Source organism: Scyliorhinus torazame, chromosome 4 (assembly GCF_047496885.1).
Source record: "Scyliorhinus torazame isolate Kashiwa2021f chromosome 4, sScyTor2.1, whole genome shotgun sequence".
Taxonomy (NCBI): domain Eukaryota; kingdom Metazoa; phylum Chordata; class Chondrichthyes; order Carcharhiniformes; family Scyliorhinidae; genus Scyliorhinus; species Scyliorhinus torazame.
The window spans coordinates 313701349-313721299 of NC_092710.1; the positions used below are offsets into that span (position 1 = coordinate 313701349).

At 46.7% G+C, this 19951-nt stretch overlaps 1 protein-coding gene across 8 annotated transcripts in view; it reads right to left on the bottom strand.

Annotated features, from left to right (window-relative positions):
• Positions 1 to 19951, bottom strand: part of anapc1 (anaphase promoting complex subunit 1) — a 318440-nt gene that overhangs the window by 278141 nt on the left and 20348 nt on the right. For all 8 annotated transcript variants that reach the window (XM_072500093.1, XM_072500089.1, XM_072500086.1 and 5 more), the window contains exons 4-7: positions 9991 to 10042; positions 8401 to 8501; positions 7660 to 7742; positions 2043 to 2116 (exon numbers count right to left, since the gene is read on the bottom strand). In XM_072500093.1, the coding sequence (XP_072356194.1) occupies positions 2043 to 2116; positions 7660 to 7742; positions 8401 to 8501; positions 9991 to 10042 (310 nt within the window). The remainder of the gene's footprint in view (positions 1 to 2042; positions 2117 to 7659; positions 7743 to 8400; positions 8502 to 9990; positions 10043 to 19951) is intronic.

A 19951-nucleotide genomic window follows, 5' to 3' on the forward strand; every position in this document is an offset into this window, starting at 1 on the left:
GGCAATTGATCATGGCCAATCCACCTAACCTGCACATCTTTGGACTGTGGGAGGAAACCCACGCACACACGGGGAGGATGTGCAGACTCCACACAGACAGTGACCCAAGCCGGAATCGAACCTGGGACCCTGGAGCTGTGAAGCGATTGTGCTATCCACAACGCTACCGTGCTGCCCCATAGATGTATGTCCAAAATGAACAGGACAGTCAAGCTCTATGATCAGATCTATATTGTGCTCAGTGCACACCACTGCAAATAATGCATGGATTAAGTTGAAACAGGGTAACATATCGTTATCCTTAGAGAAGAAAAAGTTAAATTTTAAAGAAATGGTCAAATTTTGAGGGTTTATGATGGAATAAATAGGGAGAAACTATGTCCACTAGTGGGTGGGTGGATGTGTGTGTGGGGGGGGGGGGGGGGGTCAGTAACTGGATAAAATTTCAAATAATTGGCAACAAACAAGGAAAAATGTTATTGTTCCATGCGATGTGGGCGTTGCTGGCAAGGGAACCATTTTTTGCCCGTACCTAATTTCCCTTCAACTGAGTGGCTGTTCGGTCATTGCAGAGGGCATTTGAGAATCAACCACTTTGCTGTGAGTCTGGAGTCATGTGTAGGCCAGGCCAGGTAAGGACAGCAGATTTCCTTGCCTGAAGGACATTAGTGAACCATATGGGTTTGGATTGGATTGGATTTGTTTATTGTCACATGTACCAAGGTACAGTGAAAAGTATTTTTCTGCGAGCAGCTCAACAGATCATTAAGTACATGAGAAGAAAAGGGAATAAAAGAAAATACATAATAGGGCAACACAACATACACAATGTAACTACATAAGCACTGGCATCGGATGAAGCATACAGGGTGTAGTGTTAATGAAATCAGTCCATAAGAGGGTCATTTAGGAGTCTGGTGACAGTGGGGAAGAAGCTGTTTTTGAGTCTGTTCGTGCGTGTTCTCAGACTTCTGTATCTCCTGCCCGATGGAAGAAGTTGGAAGAGTGAGTAAGCCGGGTGAGAGGGATCTTTGATTATACTGCCCGCTTTCCCCAGGCAGCGGGAGGGTGTAGATGGAGTCAATGGATTTTTACAACAATCAATGATAATTGTCATATATAGAGAGGTTTATATTCTAGGTTTATAAAATGAACCTAAATTCCACCAGCTCCCAAGATTAGATTTGAACCCATGTCCACAGAGCATTAGCCTGGGCCTCTGATTACCACTATGCCACTGTCTCCACAATAAAAGCTTAGAAGCGTTGAAGCAGATTCAATGATAACTTTCAAAAGGTAATGGAATAAATACTTGAAAGAGAAAAACAAGAGCAGGGGAGTGGAATTAATTTGGTAGCACTCACAAAAAACTGGCAGACACTATAGACGCTATCATTTCTCTATGAATTTGTGATATTTTACTTCCCTCCGCCTGTCATTCCACACATACACCTGCTGCTCATCGTTCCTCTTCCCCCTCCAGTCAGTGGAAGGTTCATTTCACATTTTTATAACAACTTTTATTATTGTCACAAGTAGGCTTACATTAACACTGCAATGAGGTTACTGTGAAAAGCCCCTAGTCGCCACATTCCGGCACCTGTTCTGGTACACAGAGGGAGAATTCAGAATGTCCAATTCACCCAACAGCACGTCTTTCGGGACTTGTGGGAGGAAACCGGAGCACCCGGAGGAAACGCACATAGGCACGGGGAGAATATACAGACAGTGACCCAAGCCGGGAATCAAACCTGGGATCCTGGAGCAGTGAAGCAACAGTGCTAACCACAGTGCTACCATTTGCTGCTCCCTCCATGAAAGCAGTTCCCCAGTTGTTTCCAAACTGAGAATGGGAATGTCTATCTGGGGGACGTTGGAGGTGAAGTCAACTTCCGTGCCTGCGTTAGTACAACTACTCCGACTGGCGCTGTCTCTTTCTTTGATCATTATGTTTTAATAACAATCATCAGCCCAGACATTTCCATTCACAAATCCTCTGAGTCAGCCACACAAGGTAATTTGCTACTCAGCGTCATCCTCACCTGTTGACTTGCATACAAGGGGTGCGATTTCATCCAGCGGGTGCAGCATGCTGAACATAGTGGGTAGCGGCTCCCTGCAACCAGTTACACAACAGTTAACAAAAGTGGCACAGCACCATTCAATATGATATCCCCCATCGCAAAGAAGATCACTTGAGCGATTTAAGAGCAGACCAGGAAGCAAGATTGTCCCCGCCGTGATTCTTCCAACTGCACCATGACCTGTGAACTTTCACTGAGTCATTGATGCTGTCACAAGGCCAAGTCCCTTTATTTTTGAAAATATTACTTCTCAGCTTTCAACTGACTGAAAATGTTGCAATCTGAAATGAGGCAGAACAAATTGCTGGAAAATCCAACGCCACCCTCCCAGATGAAAAATGAAGCAAGACACCCTGAGGGAAGTCTGAAGGGAGGGACATTTCCTATAATCGGAGACCCATCAAAACTGATCACTGTCTAAGGATAGAGACATTAACTGCCGAGTGCTAGATGTTGAAACGGCGGCTGCCACAGGCACACCCACTCAAAGCCCCTTGGAAATATAAAATGGCCATGCTGCAGCTACAGGAGAGTGTTTGCAAATGACACAGAGTGTGGAGAAAGTTTTCAGCAGAGGAAACAGGCTGAATTTCTGGGCTCTCTCCCTCTCTGTTTTGGAACAAATGTATGAACCAGTTAGGAAGTCAACTTTACTGGAAATCTACCAGGAAACCGAGATCTCATAATAATACAGTACCTTCTCCCTCTGAGCACATCCACGAAACCAGCTATTCCAAATCGGACATGTTTAAAAGAATCTGTGCCTCAAGGACAATCAAAGGAAACTTAAACTTGCAATATTTTAACATTTTTATATTGGACTCTAACAACACTGGGACCCTGTCGCTGTGAAGCCACAGTGCTAACCACTATGCTACCGTGCTGACACGCGCTACTGTCCATTTTCTATGAATTGTTGATTCATTTGAGATTTTGTTTGGTATAGGGGCAAGACCATTACTATAAATTACATGGAAACGACGTCCGGTGGTGGCTATGGAGGAGTAGGTCGCACATTTGATAGCTCCCGACTTTAACAAACTTTTGGACGCTTTTCCCCGTTTTTTTCTGGATTTTATGGGATAAATCAGTGAAGAGTGAGACAGTCAGGAGAAATCCCCCTCCGGTGTACAGAGAAGTGGCCGTGTGAGACGACAAAGTCTTATAAGGGAGACGCAAGCAGAGCTGGTAACATGGGACAGCATGGCGGAGAAGCAGGGCCGTGGGGAGGCAACACAGTGATCGACGGAGCAGCTGGTGAAGTTTTTCGAGGATTGCTTCGCCAAGCTGAAGAACGGAACACTGGACCCGATTAAGGCTTTGATTGGTCAAGTGGTTCAGAATCAGGAAACCCACAGACATGTGATCCAGGAGGTGGAGGAAAAGGTGTCTGAGCACGAGGCGTATATAACCGTGCTGGAAAGCAAGGTAGAGATGATTAACGACTGCCAGAAAAGAATGCAGGAGAAGCTGGAGGACCTGGAGAATAGGTCCAGGAGGCAGAATCTCAGAATTGTCGGCCTCCCTGAAGGCAGTGAGGGATCAGATGCTCGGGCTTATGTGACAGACATGCTGGAGAAGCTGATGGGGGCTGAGGCATTCCCTCGGCCCCTGGAATTGGACAGAGCGCACAGAGCCCTCACGAGGAAGCCCCAAGCGAACGAGCCGCTGAGGGCCACGGTGGTATGTTTTCACCGTTTCATGGACACGGAACACGTTTTGCGGTGGGCCAAGAAAGAACGGAGCAGCAAGTGGGAGAACTGAGAGTTGCGCATCTATCAGGACCTGGGAGCGGATTTGGCCAAGCGGGATGCTGTACCCAGCCCGTCTGTGGGTCACACATGAGGAACGGATTTCTACTTTGAAACGCCAGTATGGACTTTTATTAAAGAAATGAAGCTGGAGGCGAATTAAAAGGCACTGAAGCCTTGGAGAAGTACTGTGGCGGCGATTTGTTGTGCTGGATTGTATATATTTAAGTAGCGCTGTGTGAAATAAGGGGCTGTCTGGATGGTTAAAGGTTGCTTTGTTTTACAGGGAGCTGGTTGGAGGGGGGATGGGCACTGAATTTGGTTCTGCTTTTTGGGTGATAATTTTTCTAAAGTGACTGTTCCTTTACTGCCTTTTTTCTGTTTACTGTTTGTTTACTGGGGAAAGTGATGCTTTAAAAATGTTGATTCATGTGGGGGGTGGGTGAAGAGGAGAGAACAATAGGGAGACAGACTGCTTGGTGCCTGGGGCGGGAGCTATCAAGTCAGCATGGGTCAGCTGGCTCTCGGAAGCACAGTGGGGGCTGAGCAGGTGTTAAGCTGGAGCTTGACTTGGGGGATTGGGTTTCAAGTGTTGTTGCTAGCGGGGGGCGGGGGGGGGGGGGGGGGGGCGAGCTCGAGGCTGGCCTAAAATGGGTGATGGCTAGTCGGCAGGGGGAGGCGGGTTGGAAGCCCACCGTCCAGGCTGATCACATGGAACGTTAGAGGAATGAAATGGCCGGTCAAGAGGGCTCGCGTGTTTGCGTATTTGAGGGGGCTGAAGGCGGGCGTGGCAATGCTACAAGAGACACAACTAAAGGTTACAGACCAGACGAGATTGATGGGTGGGTTAGCCAAGTGTCCCACTCAGGGCTGGACTCAAAGACCAGGGGAGTAGTGATCTTGATCAGCAAACGAGTGGCATTCGAGACAGGGAAAATCGTGTCAGACGCGGGGGGTAGGTACATAATGGGGAGTGGGAAACTGGAGGGGTGCGAGTGGTACGTGTGAACATATATGCTCCGAATTGGGGCGACGTGGAATTTATGAGAAAAGGTGGAACAGACTGAGAGGGACAGGTTAGTTGAAGAGATACTCCAGGTGGACAGGAGATACTCGGAGGCCCCAGACGCGGGGCTACCGAGGGAGCGGCGGAGGTTACAGGTGGAGTTTGGGCTGTTTGACCACAGGGAAAGCGGTGGAACAGTTGAGGAAGGCAAGGGGGGACGTTCTACGAGTACGGGGAAAAGGCAAGCAGAATGTTGGCGCACCAGCTCAGGAAACGAGTAGCAGCCAGGGAGATAGGTAAAGTAAAGAGTAGAGATGGTAATACTGTCCTGGACCCTGTGGGGGTAAACAAGTTTTTTAAGGACTTCTAGAGTAAATAATATGAGTCGGAACCCCTGGCTGGGGAGGAGGGGATGAGGCAGTTTTTGGATCAGTTGAGGTTCCCGAGGGTTGATGAGGATCTGGTGGAAGGGCTGGGTGACCCAATTGAGATTGAGGAAGTAATCGAGGGGCTGGAGGGCATGCAGTCGGCCAAGGCCCCGGGGCCTGACGGCTACCCGGTGGAATTCTATAAGAAGTTTTCAGAGATATTGAGCCATCTGCCGGTGAGGACATGTAACGAAGCAAGAGAGAAGGGAGTTCTCCCCCAAACAATGTCGCAGGCCTCGATTTCATTGTTCCTGAAACGGGAGAAGGATCCGGAGCAACGCGGGTGATACAGGCCGATTTCTCTACTGAATGTGGATGCCAAACTGCTGGCTAAGATACTGGCCACAAGGATAGAGGACTGTGTCCTGGGGGAAGACCAGCCGGGATTTGTTAAGGGCAGGCAACTCAAGGCCAATGTTCGAAGGCTTCTCAATGTTATTATGATGCCCTCAGAAGGAGAGGGGGTGGAGGTGGTGGTAGCGATGGACACAGAAGGCTTTTTGATCAGTTGAGGCTCCTTCTTTAAACGTTTTTAAGAAAAAGATAGATACCTTTCTAAAGAATAAAGGGATTCGGGGATATGGTGTACGGGCCGGAGAGTGGAGCTGAGTCCACAAAGATCAGCCATGATTTAATTGAATGGCGGAGCAGGCTCGAGGGGCCAGATGGCCTACTCCTGTTCCTAGTTCTTATGTGGAGTGGAATTACCCGTGGGAGGCACTGGGAAGATTTGGGTTTGGTGAGGGCTTTATTGACTGGGTGGGGTTACTCTATCAGGCACCAGTAGCAAGTGTGCATACGAACCGGCTGAGGTTGGGGTAATGTAAACTACACTGAGGGACGAGGCAAGGGTGCCCCCTCTCCCCATTACTGTTTGCTCTGGCCATAGAGCCATTGGCCATGGCGTTAAGAGCCTCTAGGAACTAGAAAGGGCTGGTTCGGGTGGGGTGGAGCACCGGGTCTCGCTTTACGCAGATGACCTGCTGTTGTACATTTCGGACCCGTTGGAGGGGGTGGGGGAAGTAATGTGAACCTTGGGGTAATTTGGCAATTTTTCATGTTATAAATTGAAAATAGGGAAAAGAGAGATGTTTGCGATCCAGGCAAGGGGAGAGGAGAAGAGACTGGGAGAGCTGTCGCGTAGAATGGTAGGGAAGAGCTTTCGGTATCTGGGAATCCAGGTGGCCCGGGAATGGGAGGCACTGCACAAGTTAAACCGATCCCGGTTGGCAGAACAAATGGAAGGGGACTTTAAGAGATGGGACCCCGCTATCACTGGCGGGAGGGTACAGACCGTGAAAATGACAGTCCTCCCCAGATGGCTTTCAGTGCCTCCCCATCTTCATCCCCAAGGCCTTTTTCAAGCGGGTGAATAAGATTATTTTGGGCTTTGTGTGGGTGGGTAAAACCCCGCGAGTGAAGAAAGTGTTGCTGGAGTGGAGTCGGGGGGGGGGGGGGGGCACGCTGCCGAACTTCTATAATTACTTCTGGGTGGCTAATATAGCCATGATTAGGAAGTGGGTAGTGGGGGAGGGGTCGGCATTGGAGCAGATGGCGGCGGCGTCATGTAAAGACATCAGTTTGGGAGCACTGATAAAGGCACCTCTTCCGTTCTCACCGGCCCGATACTCCACAAGTCCGGTAGTGGTGACGGCTCTGAGAATCTGGGGGCAATGGAGGAGATATAAGAGAGTGGAGGGAGCATCGGTTTGGACCCCGATTTATAATAACCATAGGTTTGTCGGCTAGATGGCGGGTTCCGGAGTTGGCAAAGGGCAGGAATTAGAAGGATGGGGAATCTATTTATAGATGGAAACAATTAAAATACTTTTGTAATTTTTAGAAAATTCAGTGCAACAACGGCATTAAATTGTACCTCAGCTTTGTACTAAACTGGATAGCAAAATGTAACCCATTCGAAAGCAAAATAAGTGACTGGAGGTGAGTGAAGTAAATGAAACTTGAATCATAAACCAGGCTTGAATTATCAGCTTGGTTTCCTCACATAGGTCAGCTTTTGGGGCTTGTGAGCAGAGCTCATTAAAGCAAAACTGACTGAGAAACTTCTTCCGCACTCAAAATATATCCACTGGCCTCCCCTGCACACCCTTCCCCAAGCTCAATCAATCGCTGCAGCACTGATGTTATCACTGGGGGGGGGGGGGGGGGGGGTCCAAAATAAGGGTGCGCCCTCCAACTAACTGAAAGAAATGGTAAGATGACAGCATTGGCGTTCTGCAAAAATGAGGTCAAATGGGGTGAGAGGTCCTTCTTCATCAAAACCTATCTTCTGAAGTCAGAACAAAGTCAAACTGCAAGAGTGACAAACTTACAAGAAGAATTTTAACACAGTTAATCTCAGGCTTGAGTGTATTCTTTCAGTTGCCTACCTCAGAGGACTTAAAGGTACTTCTTGCACAGGATTATTGCGCTCAAAAATTAGCCCATATTTGTTTGCCCAAACATCTGCAACCTAAAAGGAGACAGGAAATTTTTGTTTAAATAACTCATTTGGAAGTGGCGTGTTTTAAACCAGGCTTTGACCCAGTTTGCTCCCAGACAATCAAACCGTGAGCCAACATTTACAAAACGAGAGCAACAGCTTATTTTCTTGATGAGATGGTCTGAACTTGTCGAAGATCAGCACTATTTCCTTTCAGGCGAGTAATTTCAGAAAGAACTTATGTTCATATAGCTTTTTTAATCACTTTACTCAATGCCCCAAAATATTTCATTTCAGACAAAATTACTTCACAGTGCAGCCACGATTAGTTGTATGTTAATTCGGTGTCTGATTGTATTCTGGCGGTGGGCATCAATTGGAGACTCACCTGTGCTCGTGTATGTTCAGGAGCAGGCTGAAACTGGTTGTTGGGTTGGAGCTATACAACAATATAACGTGCCTCCTTGTGAATAAAAGCTTCTACGTGTTTCAAGACTTGGCCCCAGTTCTACCCGTTATCAGCTTTCTATCTGAGTTGCGACAATCACTGTTGATATCTAGCTGAACGTTACAGTCAGGGGAATCATGCAAACAGCAATGCGATCGAATGACCGGTCGAGCGATATTTAATGCTGCTGGTCGCGGCCAGATCTTTGGCCAGAAAATGTTTAAGAACAGAAGCGATCACCTGAAAAGGTAACGGGGCAATGTAGTCCTTCCCATCAACGGTGTGCACATTCACACACGATCTCTGTACAATACACACGCACTTTTCCGTCTTCTCTTGAGCTGAAAGAGCAAGGGTTTGATCACAGTTCATGAGTCGAGAGAGCGAACACGCCCACAGCGATGGGAAACAAGAACACAAGTGACAAGTGCAACTTTAACCATTGTCACAACAACGTTGTTCAGAAGCACATTTGGGGTGAACATGGATTGCAGCAGCTCACGGTGGAGGCAACTTCCATCTTCTCAAGGGCAATTAAGGACTGGAAATAAATGCTGGTCTTACCAGCAATACCCACATCCCATGAATGAATAAGTGTTTTGCTTGGCCTGTCAGGTGTATGACAGAAGGTCAAAATCAGGTCATAGAGACGCCAAAACAATCTACATAAGGAGGGTTTCCATCTGTCCAATACAGAATGCACACACTCCCTGGAGAGACATAGTTTCCCTACTCAGGACCAGGAAATTCAAGTATAGGTTGTCAAGAGCAAGGATTTGGAATATTTAAGCAAAGTGAAAGGAACAGCCAAAACCAAGTAAGATCACCAAACAGCTAGTCTGCTAGACCAGCTACGGCCATGTATACGTGAATCATTAAATTACAAGTTATCTGGAACCCCGGTGACAAGTTTGCCCTCCTGAAACCATCAGGGAACAGAGATTATAAATGTCTCAACGAAAAGCGACAAAGCGAAAAAGCTAAAAGGCTGTACTTCCCGTTCAAAATACTCCCCTCAATATCGATCAGAGTAAAAAGGCCCACACCATTTTGAGCCTCCCTCCCTCTGTGCAGGTTCATTCTGATACAGACAGCATCTCCATCCAGAATAACGGGGAGATGATCAGTAACGAACCCAGTCCAGGGTCAACTGCTTAGGCCCAACAACAACTTGCATTTATATAGCTCCTGTAACACAGCAAAACATCCAGAGGAGCAGCACTAAACATAATTTGCTAAATTAAGATAGTGGCCAAATTCTTGGCCGGAGAGGTAGGTTTTAAGGAATGAGTGTAAAAGGAGAGAGGTGGAGAAACAGGCGGGTCCTTTGCTTTTTCATGAGCAATTAGATATAGGCAATAAAATGAAGAGACCCCACATCTTGGGAATTAATATAGAATAAAAACTTCGGAAAATTAAAATGACGAGCCATTCTGAAGCCTGAATATCAAGGCTATTTCTCGAGTGACACAGTATACATTTCTGGTCGCTTTCTTCACAGGTATTCAGGCTGTACACCGAATGGAAACAGAATTTGTGTTGCAACAGTGTGAGAACAAAGTTGTTGAATGCATTGGAAGATGCGAGGTAGACAAGTCATTTAAAACCAATTACTTTCACAACAGTTAATTATTAGAAATATGCCTAACTCTAATTTACTCCTCGCAAACAATGAAAGTATCAGAAGGCTGGAGAGCGGAGAAAGTTAGCAAGAAATCTCTATTTTTCTTTTAAACAGAATTGCAATGCCTTTTGGTCTTGAATAATAATCTTTATTAGTGTCACAAGTAGGCTCACATTAACACTGCAATGAAGTTCGTGAAAATTTACCTTCCATACATTCGGTCTTGTCCTGTGGAATGTTGAAATCACACCATAGTGCCTACAATCAAGGCAAAAAAAGGTGTTGTTGGTTAACTGTTTATGACTGAGTTTTTCCCCCCCCCCCAATTAGTTTACCTTGAAAACCACATCATTTAATGCAAATATACTGTTCCAGTTCACAATACTGGCAGTCTGCCACAGCACAGTTCATGGGGAGGTGGATGACACAACCAGGGGTGTTGGCAATAACAGTGAGAAAGTGTTGGAGGAATGAAATTTGATGCATAAAGGAGTACTATAAGTGACACTCCTGATGCACTACAAATCCATCTCCTTCAGCAATGTTAGAAGCTGGTGGATCATTGGCCCGGAATGCATAGGTAGCCAGTATTCATTTTTCTTGTCCCTGCTAAGAGCTATATGGGTAACTAATGTTAAAATTATAAACTAGATGAACTGCTCATTGCACATTTAGAATCGCCTGGTTTGTCTATCGAACATCCCTGCATATGAAATTAGAGTATTTATTTTCATTTTTTCCAATTAAGGGGCATTTTGCGTGGCCAATCCACCTACCCTGCTCATCTTTTGGGTTGTGGGGTTGAGACGCACGCAGACACAGTGAGAATCTGCAAACTCCACACAGACAGTGACCCAGGCCCGGGATCGAACCCGGGTCATCGGCACTGTGAGGCAGCAGTGCTAACCACTACGCCATCGTGCCACCCTCTGAAATCAGGGAATTGAGGTGCTTTGCATGATTTAGGCACTTAATAAATCCAAGCTTCTGAAACTTCAGTGATTAATTCTATTTACTATCAATTGTCAGTGCATACTTAAAATCTGGTGAAAAACAATTTCTTCATGATCTCGAGCATTGGCAAGTATGTCAGAACCACGGCGAGATTGCAGTGGAGATTCACTAGAATGCTTTCAGGGATAAGGAACTTGCAATCTGGAAAGGCTGGGTTCGTTATCAGAGCAGAGAAGGAGATTTAATAGATGTGTTTAAAACTGGTTGGAGTTTTAGATAGGGTAACAAGAATAACTTCTTCCCTATTGTTACCAGACTCCTGAATGACCCCTTTATGAAATGAACTGATCTCTCCATGCATCTTGTCTACCGAGTATGTTTCACGCGATGTTTGTGTCGTGTATTTATATTGTGTATCGATCTTATGTCCTATGTTTTTCGTGTATGGAACAATACCTCGGTACACGTGACAATAAACCCAAACACAAATAACCGTTTCCACAGAGCACAGTCAATTAGTGAAAGAACGAGGGGGAAGATGGGGAGATTTTCTATTTTTACTCAACGTGTTATGATCTGGAATTCACTGCCTGAAAGGTTTGTGCAAGTAGATTCGTGAATATATTTCAAAATGGAAATGGATAAATACTTAAAGGGGAAAACTTGCAGGGAGACGGAATTAAGAGCAAAGGAGTGCGATGGATTGGACAGTCTTTCTTGTTTTTTTTAAGAAATATTTTTATTCAAATTTTTACATATTTTCAACAAACCCCCCCCTTACAGAAATAAGAAAAACAAAGAACACATAAATGAACATCTTACAACTACATCATGAATTCCCCCAATATACAAACCCCCCATTAAGCAATAATAAACACAGTTGAAAACACAAAGTGCACCCCCCCCCCCCCGACCACCACCACCCCCCCTCCGGGTTGCTGCTGCTGCTGACCACCTCCTAACGCTCCGCTAGAAAGTCTAGGAACAGTTGCCACCGCCTGAAGAACCCTTGCACAGACCCTCTCAAGGCAAATTTTACCCTCTCCAATTTAATGAACCCTGCCATGTCGCTGATCCAGGCTTCCACGCTTGGGGGCCTCGCATCTTTCCACTGTAGCAGAATCCTCCGCCGGGATACCAGGGAAGCAAAGGCCAGAATACCGGCCTCTTTCGCCTCCTGCACTCCCGACTCGTCCGATACCCCAAATAGTGCCAGCCCCCAACTCGGCTTAACCTGGGTGTTCACCACCTTAGACACCGTCCTCGCAATATCCCTCCAGAGCCCATCCAGCGCCGGGCACGCCCCGAACATGTGGGTGTGATTTGCTGGGCTCCCCGAGCACCTCCCACACCTGTCTTCCACCTCAAAGAACCTGCTCAGCCTCGCCCCCGTCATATGCGCTCTGTGAAGATTTGACATTCTTTCAAAGACTGCAGGTATGATGAAGGGTTGAATGGCCTCTGATCTCAATTGTCGATTGCAGGTGACTGCTGGATATACTCTCATCCTTGTATTTTGTTCATGCCTGGCAGCTGGGAAAGCTGCCAGAGGATCACCAGGAATGTCACCAGGCTCAGAGAGGAGCTAGCTGAATGCTACAGGGAATGGAGAGAGGCTTGTTCCAGAATCAGCAGGCTTGTGAGGCTCTCGCGACTAGCTCGGAAACCACCAAGTGTGGCCATGTAGACAGCTAACACGTTTGATGCGTGTGGGGGAAGTTACCAATTGGAGGGGCTCGCATTTGACATCCCCGTGGAAGTTCAGGGCCCAGGTTTGGAGACCGCCCAACACATCCTACTGCCTCATCCACCAACCCAAACATGGGTGGCCGTGCAGAACCCCCTCTGCAGCAGCCCAAACCCAGAGCCAAATGAGCTGTCTTCATACCTCAACCTGCAGATAAATCTGGAATATAAAGCTCGTCTCAGTAATGGTTACCATGACAGCAATCATTCAACAAAATTTAGAGAAGGAAATCGGTCATCCTTACCCAGTTCTTACCCTACATGTGACTCCAGGATCCACAGCATTGTGGTTGACGACAAAATGGCCGAGCAAGCCACTCGAGGGAAATTAAGGATGGGCAAAAAAGGCTGGCCTTGCCAGCGATGCCCACATCCCATGAAAAAAAAAAGTTCTCCAAAGTGAATTAGATAGGTGGGAACTACAAGCAGATAATTTAAAGTCGTTGAAACCTGAGATGAGCTTTATATTCCAAATTTATCTGCAGGTTGAGGTATGAAGACAGCTCATTTGGCTCTGGGTTTGGGCTGCTGCAGAGGGGGTTCTGCACAGCCACCCATGTTTGGGTTGGGCGGTCTCCAACCTTGGGCCCTGAACTTCCACAGGGATGTCAAATGCGAGCCCCTCCAATTGGCAACCTCCCCCACACGCATCATTCCCCTAAAATACCGACCCAGCTCAGACAATGGGAGCTTTCAAGTCTGAGCGTGATACATTTTTGTTGGCACAGGTATGAAGGGATACAGATCGAAAGTGGGGATACAATTAGCTGTGATTTAATTGAATTGGTAGAGTTGACCCGAGAAGCTGAATGGCCTCCTCATGTTTCCTGCTTTAAACGTAAATATGTTTTTGAGGGAAATTTTAGAACTATACAGTGGTCAATCTCCTGTAGCACTGAGTGAACTGTTTTGGAGAGCAGAAGCATTGTTTCCTGGAGTGTAAACTTCTTATTTTGCTGCAGGATCGTGGGTGTGCATCTCGCTCTCTCCAGATGCAGTGCCTATCATCTTCTGAATGAATAAATGAATGAATGAACGCTGATATCAATCAGAGGTCATACTGCAGATTAGAACCTTTGCTTCCTTTGTGGGGAAGTCGACTGAGAAGTTACAGATAATCCGGCTCCAGTTTCAGGAATGCTGCAGACAGTTACATCAGACCATTAGTGATATATTTGCTGCTTGGCGTATTGAAGCACAATGTTCAAATTACTGTAGTGGATCTCCCATGCTCTTGTCACTGGACTAGTAAGCAAGACAAGAAACGGAGACTTGGGTTCAAATCCTACCACAATGCTGAAATTTGAACTCAAATCTGGAATTGAAAAGTCCAATGATGAACATGGTTGGTCGGCCTAAACACCCATCTTCACTGTCCTTGAGGGAAGGAAATCTGCACCCTTGCCTACAGATCCAGATCAATGTGGAGCTGGTTTAGCACAGCGGGCTAAACAGCTGGCTTGCAATGCAGAACAAGGCCAGCAGCGCGGGTACAATTTCCATACCGCCCTCCCCAAATAGGCGGTGGAATGTGGTGACTAGGGGCTTTTCATAGTAACTTCATTGAAGCCAACGTGACAATAAGCGATTATTATTTTATCTGTCAGTCACCTGAGGCCTGTTTAGTGGCACAAGGGTGTACATTGTATTCTTCTCTTTGAAGCTTAAGTAGTGTGAGTCACCCTGGTTAGCTGAGGTCTGTATAAAAGACAGACAGAAAACGCACTTAGTAAGCTTTGCGCAAGTGAAGGAGACACAGCCGGAGTGGGAATTGGAACTTGGTAATTTGGTGCAGTGAGGTAATTCAGTGCAGAGTGGGAGAAGGTGCTTTTCCCTACCGTTTTGTTCTCTTTCTTCTGGCCTGTAACTTTTAATCTGCAGGGAGAGAACCAGAGGGCATACTGGGAAGGTAAGTGATTTTTATTTTTATTACCTTTCCAATTGTGTGGGGGGGGGGGGAAAAACTGAAGTGACATCACAGTACAGCTGTGACCTGATTGGCTGGTTGGGAATCTACACTAAATTTTAAAATTAAACATTGTTAAACTAATTAAATATAATGACTTAATTATAATTTAGAGGTATCTAAGCCAGGGATCGGAGAGTACTGTATTTAGCTTTCACATTTATAGTAGAATTCTAGTGCTAGGAAACATATAGTTAACAGTAACATTTAAAAAAAAAATGTTTTAAACTTAATTTACTAATTAATTAACGCAATGTCAATTAGAGGGGTGCAGTGTTCTGACTGTGAGATGTGGCAGGTCCGTGAGGCTTCCAGCGTCCCAGATGGCTTCATCTGCAGAAAGTGCACCGAACAGGAGCGCCTCACAGACCGCATGGTTCGGTTGGAGCAGTAATTGGATGCACTAAGGAGCATGCAGGTGGCAGAAAGCGTCATAGATAGCAGTTATATAAATGTGGTCACACCTTAAGTGCAGGCAGAGAAATGGGTGACCACCAGAAGGGGCAGGCAGTCAGTGCAGGAAACCCCTCTGGTTGTCCCCCTCGCGAACAGGTATACCTCTTTGGATACTGTCGGGGGGGATAGCCATTCAGGGGAAAACAGCAGCAGCCAGAGCAGTGGCACCACGGCTGGCTCTGATGTTCAGCAGGGAGGGTCAAAGCGCAGAAGAGCAATAGTCATAGGGGACTCTATAGTCAAGTGCACAGATAGGCGCTTCTGTGGACGTGAAAGAGAATGCAGGATGGTATGTTGCCTCCCTGGTGCCAGGGTCCAGGTTGTCTCAAAACGGGTAGCGGGCATCCTGAAGGGGGAGGGCAAATAGGCAGAGGTCATGGTACATATTGGTACAAACGACATAGGCAGGAAGGGGCATGAGGTCCTGCAGCAGGAGTTCAGGGAGCTAGGCAGAAATTTAAAAGACAGGACCTCTAGGGTTGTAATCTCAGGATTACTCCCTGTGCCACGTGCCAGTGAGGCTAGAAATAGGAAGATAGAGCAGCTAAACACGTGGCTAAACAGCTGGTGTAGGAGGGAGGGTTTCTGTTATCGGGACCACTGGGAGCTCTTCCGGGGCAGGTGTGACCTGTGTAAGAAGAACGGGTTGCATCTAAATTGGAGAGGCATAAATATCCTGGCAGCAAGGTTTGCTAGTGCCACACGGGAGGGTTTAAACTAGTATGGCAGGGGGGGGTGGGTACCGGAGCAATATGTCAGAAGGTGAAAGCATTGTGGAAGAACTAGGGAATAGGGCCAGTATGGCTCTGAGGAAGAGCAAACAGGGAGATGTTGCTGAAAACAGCAGGTCTGGTGGCCTGAAGTGCATATGTTTTAATGCAAGAAGTATTACGGGTAAGGCAGATGAGCTTAGAGCTTGGATTAGTACTTGGAACTATGATGTTGTTGCCATTACAGGGACATGGTTGAGGGAAGAACAGGATTGGCAGCTAAACGTTGCAGGATTTAGATGTTTCAGGTGGGATAGAGGGGGATGTAAAAGGGGTGGTGGAGTTGTGCAAAAGAGGTGGAGGAGTTGGTTAGGGAGAATATCACAGCTGTACTACGGGAGGACACCTCAGAGGGCAGCGAGTCTATATGGGTAGAGATCAGGAATAAGAAGGGTGCAGTCACAATGTTGGGGGCCACCCAACAGCCAGCGGGAGATAGAGGAGCAGATAGGTAGACAGATTTTGGAAAACAGTAAAAACAACAGGGTTGTTGTGATGGGAGACTTCAACTTCCCCAATATTGACTGGGACTCACTTAGTGCTAGGGGCTTAGACGGGGCAGAGTTTGTAAGGAGCATCCAGGAAGGCTTCTTGAAACAATATGTATAGTCCAACTAGGGAAGGGGCTGTACTGGACCTGGTATTGGGGAATGAGCCCAGCCAGGTGGTAGAAGTGAAAAATGAAAAATTAAAATCGCTTATTGTCACAAGTAGGCTTCAATGAAGTTACTGTAGGGGAGCATTTCGGGAACAGTGACCACAATTCAGTAAGTTTTAAAGTGCTGGTGGACAAGGATAAGAGTGGTCCTAGGGTGAATATGCTAAATTGGGGGAAGGCTAATTATAACAATATTAGGCGGGAACTGAAGAACCTAGATTGAGGGCGGATGTTTGAGGGTAAATCAACATCTGACATGTGGGAGGCTTTCAAATGTCAGTTAAAAGGAATTCAGGACCGGCATGTTCCTGTGCGGAAGAAGGATAAATATGGCAAATTTCAGGAACCTTGGATAACGAGAGATATTATAGGCCTCGTCAAAAAGAAAAAGGAGGCATTTGTCAGGGCTAGAAGGCTGGGAACAGACAAAGCCTGTGTGGAATATAAGGAAAGTAGGAAGGAACTTAAGCAAGGAGTCAGGAGGGCTAGAAGGGGGTCACGAAAAGTCATTGGCAAATAGGGTTAAGGAAATTCCCAAGGCTTTCTACACATACATAAAAAGCAAGAGGCTAGCCAGGGAAAGAGTTGGCCCACTGAAGGATAGGCAAGGGAATCTATGTGTGGAGCCAGAGGAAATGGGCGAGGTACTAAATGAATACTTTGCATCAGTATTCACCAAAGAGAAGGAATTGAAGGACGTTGAGTCTGGAGAAGGGTGTGTAGATAGCCTGGGTCACATTGAGATCCAAAAAGACGAGGTGTTGGGCGTCTTAAAAAATATTAAGGTAGATAAGTCCCCAGGGCCTGATGGGATCTACACCAGAATACTGAAGGAGGCTGGAGAGGAAATTGCTGAGGCCTTGACAGAAATCTTTGGATCCTCACTGTCTTCAGCTGATGTCCCGGAGGAACAAAGAACAAAGAAATGTACAGCACAGGAACAGGCCCTTCGGCCCTCCAAGCCCGTGCCGACCATGCTGCCCGACTAAACTACAATCTTCTACACTTCCTGGGTCCGTATCCTTCTATTCCCATCCTATTCATGTATTTGTCAAGATGCCCCTTAAATGTCCCTATCGTCCCTGCTTCCACCACCTCCTCCGGTAGTGAGTTCCAGGCACCCACTACCATCTGCGTAAAAAACTTGCCTCGTACATCTACTCTAAACCTTGCCCCTCTCACCTTAAACCTATGCCCCCTAGTAATTGACCCCTCTACCCTGGGGAAAAGCCTCTGACTATCGACTCTGTCTATGCCCCTCATAATTTTGTATACCTCTATCAGGTCTCCCCTCAACCTCCTTCGTTCCAGTGAGAACAAACCGAGTTTATTCAACCGCTCCTCATAGCTAATGCCCTCCATACCAGGCAACATTCTGGTAAATCTCTTCTGCACCCTCTCTAAAGCCTCCACATCCTTCTGGTAGTGTGGCGACCAGAATTGAACACTATACTCCAAGTGTGGCCTAACTAAGGTTCTATACAGCTGCAACATGACTTGCCAATTCTTATACTCAATGCCCCGGCCAATGAAGGCAAGCATGCCGTATGCCTTCTTGACTACCTTCTCCACCTGTGTTGCCCCTTTCAATGACCTGTGGACCTGTACTCCTAGATCTCTTTGACTTTCAATACTCTTGAGGGTTCTACCATTCACTGTATATTCCATACCTGCATTAGGCCTTCCAAAATGCATTACCTCACATTTGTCCGGATTAAACTCCATCTGCCATCTCTCCGCCCAAGTCTCCAGACAATCTAAATCCTGCTGTATCCTCCGACAGTCCTCATCGCTATCCGCAATTCCACCAACCTTTGTGTCGTCTGCAAACTTACTAATCAGACCAGTTACATTTTCCTCCAAATCATTTATATATACTACAAAGAGCAAAGGTCCCAGCACTGATCCCTGTGGAACACCACTGGTCACAGCCCTCCAATTAGAAAAGCATCCCTCCATTGCTACTCTCTGCCTTCTATGGCCTAGCCAGTTCTGTATCCACCTTGCCAGCTCACCCCTGATCCCGTGTGACTTCACCTTTTGTACCAGTCTACCATGAGGGACCTTGTCAAAGGCCTTACTGAAGTCCATATAGACAACATCCACTGCCCTACCTGCATCAATCATCTTAGTGACCTCCTCGAAAAACTCTATCAAGTTAGTGAGACACGACCGCCCCTTCACAAAACCGTGCTGCCTCTCACTAATACGTCCATTCGCTTCCAAATGGGAGTAGATCCTGTCTCGAAGAATTCTCTCCAGTAATTTCCCTACCACTGAAGTAAGGCTCACCGGCCTGTAGTTCCCGGGATTATCCTTGCTACCCTTCTTAAACAGAGGAACAACATTGGCTATTCTCCAGTCCTCCGGGACATCCCCTGAAGACAGCGAGGATCCAAAGATTTCTGTCAAGGCCTCAGCAATTTCCTCTCCAGCCTCCTTCAGTATTCTGGGGTAGATCCCATCAGGCCCTGGGGACTTATCTAGCATAATATTTTTTAAGACACCCAACTTCTCCAGACTCAACATCTACCAATTCCTTCTCTTTGGTGAATACTGATGCAAAGTATTCATTTAGTACCTCGCCCATTTCCTCTGGCTCCACACATAGATTCCCTTGCCTATCCTTCAGTGGGCCAACTCTTTCCCTGGCTACCCTCTGGCTTTTTATGTATGTGTAGAAAGCCTTGGGAATTTCCTTAACCCTATTTGCCAATGACTTTTCGTGACCCCCTTCTAGCCCTCCTGACTCCTTGCTTAAGTTCCTTCCTACTTTCCTTATATTCCACACAGGCTTTGTCTGTTCCCAGCCTTCTAGCCCTGACAAATGCCTCCTTTTTCTTTTTGACGAGGCCTATAATATCTCTCGTTATCCAAGGTTCCTGAAATTTGCCATATTTATCCTTCTTCCGCACAGGAACATGCCGGTCCTGAATTCCTTTTAACTGACATTTGAAAGCCTCCCACATGTCAGATGTTGATTTGCCCTCAAACATCCACCCCCAATCTATGTTGTAGGCTAAATAGCACAGTGGGCTAAATAGCTGGCTTGTAATGCAGAACAAGGCAGCAGTGTGGGTTCAATTCCCGTATCGGCCTTCCTGAACAGGTGCTGGAATGTGTTGACTAGGGGCTTTCACAGTAACTTAATTGAAGTCTACTTGTGACAATAAGCAATTATTATACGGGCAGCACGGTAGCATTGTGGATAGCACAAATGCTTCACAGCTCCAGGGTCCCAGGTTCAATTCCGGCTTGGGTCACTGTCTGTGCGGAGTCTGCACATCCTCCCCGTGTGTGCGTGGGTTTCCTCCGGGTGCTCCGGTTTCCTCCCACAGTCCAAAGATATGCGGTTTGGTGGATTGGCCATGCTAAATTGCCCATAGTGTCCAAAATTGCCCTTAGTGTAGGGTGGGGTTACTGGGTTATGGGGATAGGGTGGAGGTGTGGACCTTGGGTAGGGTGCTCTTTCCAAGAGCCGGTGCAGACTCGATGGGCCGAATGGCCTTCTTCTGCACTGTAAATTCTATGATAATCTATGTTCTTCAGTTCCCGCCTAATATTGTTATAATTAGCCTTCCCCCAATTTAGCACCTTCATCCTCGGACCACTCTTAT